The following is a 6,067-nucleotide window of genomic DNA, read 5'->3' as shown; positions in this document are numbered from 1 at the left end:
GTATTTCATCCTTCACCTCTAACTTTAATTTCTTTAAAATAAAGGTTAGGTATTTCATCCTTCATCTCTAAATTTAATTTCTCTAAGCAAAGGTCAGGTATTTCATCCTTCACCTCTAACTTTAATTTCTTTAAAATAAAGGTTAGGTATTTCATCCTTCATCTCTAAATTTAATTTCTCTAAGCAAAGATCAGGTATTTATTTCATCCTTCATCTCTAACTTTAATTTCTCTAAAATTAGAATAGGTAAATATACACTTATATAATGAAAACCAGAAAACATTTGAATTCTTTTAGTTCTTGTTTTTCTTTTTTACTTTGAAATTGGAAACTGAACTATTTGTAAAAAAGTTGGTAAACAACTTTATAGGGGATGGAAGGTATTCTAGAGTTTTTTTAATTTTCCTTGTATAGAAAAGTGTCGACACCCCACTCTCCTCCTACAAGGGGGGGGGGTGTCTACACTTTTAGTAAGAGGTACGCAAGGGGTATTGAATACAAGGTGGGGGCGATGGGATTTCCGTACACGTTGTTTTGACGTTTTTGAACTGCTGAAAAACTAGTTTCTGCGTAACAACAATAATAAAGACATCTGGTTTGTTATTAACCTTTGTGACAAAATTATTTAATGAAACTTTTTTAGTTAAGGGCAAAAGTGAGATTTTAAAGTATTTTTTATATTCAAACTTTCTGAGACACATCTTGGGAGGGGGGAAAGACACTACCTTCTGCCATCATATCCGTAAATCCATCACTTACTTTCAACAAGATTCACTGTTTACTAACTCATGTTTGTTTACATTAGATCAGCTGCCTTTATTATTGTTGTAACGCAAAAACTAGTTCTTCAGCAGTTCAAAAACGTCACAGCAAAGTTACAGAAATCCCATCGCCCAGCAGCCCACTCCTTGTATTCTATACAAAGAGAATAGAATATATATTAGAGGGGAATTTAGAAAATCTCTCGGTATGAATTTTTTCAGTCCCTTTCAGCCTGAAAGGGAGTTCAAAGTGTACCAATCATGTAATGTTCACAAATTATATGCAGTAGAGTACATTAATACAGTATGTTCCCTAGATTATCCATTTCAACTTCGAATTTTTAAAGCTGTTAAATAAACTTTATAATGAATTAGGTGAATAAAAAACATCATTTGATTTATAGTTATAACGTAAAATCATCGTTTGTAAAGTGAGAGGCTTAGAGTCTATGTGAAATGATCATTGGTCAATTATGAAACCAGCCTATTTCATAATTTGATTTTCTTTTAATATTAATTTTAGATTCTCTATAAAATTATATTCCAGGGCCCAAAAGGTTATATAGCATAAATATGTGAAGTACATCTGCAGTATGGAAACAGTACAACAAAATGGCCGTTTTACACTTTTTTCTAGTAAATTCCCCTCTCATGTATATTCTATTCTTTTTGATTCTGTATCTCCTTGTACTAATGATTTGTAAGTGTGCGCTTTTTTACAGTGTAACTTTTCTAGCAGACAATCATTAAGCAGGTGAACTTTTATACTACTTTTAAAAAAGCATAAAAAATTACCGCAAAGTTTCCGAAAAAAATTAACGGGATTGTCAACAAAATTTTAAGTATCACCTCATTTACGGAGTTGCATCTTTTCATAACAGTTCCTTTTAAACTTATATCTCACTAACTTTCTTTTTAGGATAAAACCAAGGATTAAATAGTACTGTTGACAAATGAGCACTTGAAATTACGTTGATAATTCCTTTAAACCTTTTTAATCTGACCTAAATAGTTTAGTTTACAATCTTGATCTGCTGCCAACACAATATGAGCTATTCCAGTTTTCTTTATCTCTTCTCTCTAAACAGTTTTAGTACAGGGTTATCCACAAAAATAAGACTTTAAAGACCATTTTAAATTGTTTCCCGAATGGCAACTTCCCCAAATGTGTAATTTTTCCCAGCAGCAATTTTTTAAGTCTGTTCTAGCCGCAGCACTTGGCTCACTAGCCTGGCATAGCTGCAGGGATCGTTCCCACTAGCCCACCTTAGTCACAGCGCTCGGCCATCCCGCCCAATAGCAGACTGCAGCGCGTTAGAAGACCTAACATAATCATTGGGAAGTTGCCACTTGAGAAATGGTAACTTGGGAAGTCGCCCTGTTCCAAAAAGCCCTTTTGGAAAATACCCAACACATCAGATACAACTACCCATTCTCTACAAGTTTTTACTTGCATTTTTTAGTACCTGAACATTTTTTTTTTCTTTGACAAATTATTTAGTTTGCCATCAAAATGTTTAAGACAGATTTTGTCAGATTGAGTTTGTGATTTAAACATTTTCATGTTGCCATTGAATTCTAATCCCTTTTGGGTAACCCTGTAAAAAGTAGTCCGCCTATATGTCAAGGTGTATAAAAAGATACATACATGGTTTCGAGACCGCGTTTTTTCATCATAACAAATAGATGAGGAGATAATTTTCAAACTAATTAGTTTCAATATTTGAATAATTTATCTAATAAATAATGACCTGATAAACCAATTTCTTATTGGTTAAATATCTACAGTAGCAGGTCCAAATCCACAAAAGGAAAATCAATCCTAGAAAAATCAAAATCATTAAAATGTTAAAATTTTGATATTTTTTCGACGTAAATCTGAGTAAGTTTAAAAATAATTTACAACAACTGAGTTAAGATTTTGAGAACTCGTTTTACTGTTCGGTTTGCCAAATTTTAGCCATTTTTTCGCTTCTTTAGGTAAAAAATCCACTGGTTCCTTGTCCATACATAGATTTTACAGATTTTACTGATTTCTCTGCGAAAGACACCTTGCGGCCAAGAATTGTCCTTTAAAGTGCATAATACTTAAATTAGAAAAAAAATCATGATATGATTACTTCATTAAAATTACCCTAAACATCTTTAGAATTCATATATTTAAGATTTTAAGATTAAGTTATAATTTTAATTTAATTGTTTACGATTTGATTTGAATAATGCATTTAAATGAATTTACATGGGCTCTTACACTTTTAGGTATTAATAGTTTTAAACGATTTTCTCCCTACAGACCCAACAGACAGAAATAAATTAATTGCGATTGAATTCCAATTTGCTTAGGATTGAACCTACCCCCCCCCCCTTTTATTTTCGCGAACATTCCCTTTAAGCATATTATTATTAACCTGCAACAACAGATGATATGATGATTGAACCAAGAATAGATGTGACTGGATGATCAGGTCCAGTAAAACAGCTGGAAAACAAAACAAAACATGTTTTCAAGTGGGTTAAAAGCATAGTTTTCAGCAAAATTGGGAAATGGGTCCGCGAAAGTTTTTGCATTTTTTGCATTCCGTTCAAAAAAGCAAACATTTTTAAATTTCGCGAAATTGTCACTTTTTTCTCGCAAAATATGAAAGAAAATTTTTGTGAAATTTCTCATTTTCGGCGAAATGTCTTATCTAAATTATCTTGTAAATTTTATTTGGTTTTTGACAATTACTCGATAATAAAGATTGTAACACCTACAAATATGTAGAATCTATAATATTTCTTCAAACCTTTATCTGCTTGACAATTACATTTTATAGAGTATTCAAAACTGTAAATAACTTTTATATGAAAGATGACTATATCTTAAAATCTTCAAGATTAGTGAAAAGGCACCTTTTTAAATCAGACATACCACCTTATAATTGCAATTACGCCTACAGTTCCTTTAAATGAATGTTAAAGGGACTGTACGCGTAATTTCAATTGGTATTCCATCCAAAGATGACCATATCTTATATCCTTAACACCTTTGTCTTATTAATAATGACGTTTTCTAGGTTTAAAAGTTTTAAAATCTGATTTTTTTAGTTGTTTTCTTGATGTATAAACATGCAAGTCACTTTTGTAGAGAACCCACATTTAGTATTTATAATCAAAAACATGACAGTCTAATTCATGCTTGATCACACAAAGCTTTTCAGGGTACCGTTGTAAGCCGGGCATTGCATTCTTTGCATTGAGGGTTGCTTAAAATTCCCTTTTTAGTCCCTCTGATTGTTCTCCTTAAATCTATTTAATTGAAATGTTTTGTTATCATTATTGAAATTAGGTGGAAAAAATAATCAAAACAGCCAAGAGCTATTTTCCACCTAATTTCTTTATACTTGTACTGTTAATATAATCATTAATTTGTAATTGTAAACTCGTTCTGTAAACAGATAGATGTATTTTAGCAATAAACTTTATTTTATCTATCTTATCTATAATTACCTTAATTCGGAAACACAAGGATATTCCCATTTAGCTCTAGGTTTGTTCGGTGGGGAGGGAGTAAATGATAAAACTATTGAGGCTGAGGAGGAGGAGTTGGTGGGCTTCAATCTTAACAATCTTTTACCCTAGAATATATAAAGAGATCGGCGAATAAATCAATGCAATGAAGACGACTTTTTACTAATAATATTTTGATTTTTCAAATAATAATTTTGTAAGTAAACAAAGAGAAGCTGTTAATTGGCAGATTCTCTTGATGAACTGTTTAAGTCTAACTTCTGGTATAATAATTTAAATAGGAAGTTGTTGCAAATTGATTTATACGATGAAGACAACCTGTGCTTGGAATTTATGAATAGATTAAAGTAGTTAAGTAGTAGAGAAGGCTAGTTGAACTAGTTTCCTACACTGAAGTTGAAACTTGTATGCTAATCTGCAATGCCTGAACTCAATATTTCAAATGAAATCTTTTTTTTGTTTAAAGTGATCAAGATCCTTCATACTTGATCACTAGGCTTTTAGGGCCCTTAGCTCCCATCTTCTTTTTTGACGGCGAGCATTTTTTCTTCGCAAAGTATAAAACAATAACAAAAAAGTTTTAAAGTCAAATTTTACGAAAATAATTTTTTTGGAAACAGATTTTTGAAATTCTGATCATCTATAACCTTCCCTGGGATCATGTAAAGTCCCCAAAAAATGGGGGCCCGATCGGTTCAGCCGTTTTAACGTTTATTGGATACAAACAAACAGACAAGCAAAGCATTAATATCACTCTCAACAAAGCTTTCGATTTGTTCATCAGCGATTTGCAGTACATTGACCGAAAAAATAGTGAAGTTGTGCAGAAACTGGAAATATAGGACATCCACATGGATTTAATATAATCCATCAGAGCTGAAAACTTTTGAATAGTGGATATCAGGATTAATGCTTAATCCACTCTTTTCTTAATCTCCAGATTAAATATTGCTTGTTTTACTCTTGATTTTAATCTCCAGAAAAGTCAACAGATCCGGATTAAGGATATCACATTCTAAAGTTTTCAGCTCAGACCAAATAAAATCCAGATTAGTGAAATAATTAACAATTCAAAAGTTCCAACCTTTGCTTTAATATTATTGTTGCACAACATACAAGAGGTCAGGCTATTTAATAATAAATGATCTAGAAGTTATTTATGAAGCCACATTAGTATTATCAATATTTATGAAGCCACATTAGTATTATCAATATTTATGTGTCAGTGTAATAATTATGTACTTTTTATACATGTACAGTCTTAAATTTACTTTTTCTTGTCCAAATTAGAGAAAAAAAATAGTTTTTTTTTTCAAAATGAGATCCTATTTGCATTGCATGTAAATTGTGCACTAGTGCATGATACTTTATACTAACAAAATAATATTCTTTTAAGATTACAATCTGAAGTTTAAAGTTATTATTCTGCATTGAATCGAGGCAAAAATCTAGAATTTAAGGAAATCAAGAATATCAGGAAATCTAGAATGTAAGGAAATCAAGAATATCAGGAAATCTAGAATAAAAGGAAATCAAAAATGTTAGGAAATCAAGAAAATAAGGAAATCAAGAATGTAAGGAAATCAGAAATAAAAGGAAATTGAGAATGTAAGGAAATCAAGAATGTGAGGATATCTAGAATGTGAGGATATCTAGAATCTAAGGAAATCAAGAATGTAAGGAAATCAAGAATGTAAGTAAATCAAGAATATAAGGAAATCAAGAATGTAAAGAAATCAAAAATGTAAAGAAATCAAGAATATAAGGGAATCAAGTATATAAGGAAATCAAGGATA

General features: G+C 31.1%; 1 protein-coding gene across 1 annotated transcript in view; it reads right to left on the bottom strand.

Moving 5' to 3' along the window:
• The window catches only part of LOC111713848 (uncharacterized), a gene marked incomplete at its 5' end in the record, with an annotated part of 8,840 nt that extends 4,462 nt beyond the window's left edge, over positions 1–4,378 (bottom strand). Inside the window, 4 exon segments of the mRNA XM_023488807.1 lie at positions 1,766–1,841; positions 2,513–2,583; positions 3,170–3,240; positions 4,251–4,378. Coding sequence (XP_023344575.1) covers positions 1,766–1,841; positions 2,513–2,583; positions 3,170–3,240; positions 4,251–4,378 — 346 coding nt within the window.
• Between the last annotated feature and the right edge of the window lie 1,689 nt (positions 4,379–6,067).

The sequence above is a fragment of the Eurytemora carolleeae genome, unplaced genomic scaffold (genome assembly GCF_000591075.1).
Source record: "Eurytemora carolleeae unplaced genomic scaffold, Eaff_2.0 scaffold1468, whole genome shotgun sequence".
Classification (NCBI taxonomy): Eukaryota; Metazoa; Arthropoda; class Copepoda; order Calanoida; family Temoridae; genus Eurytemora; species Eurytemora carolleeae.
This window is presented reverse-complemented; position numbering and strand designations above follow the sequence as displayed.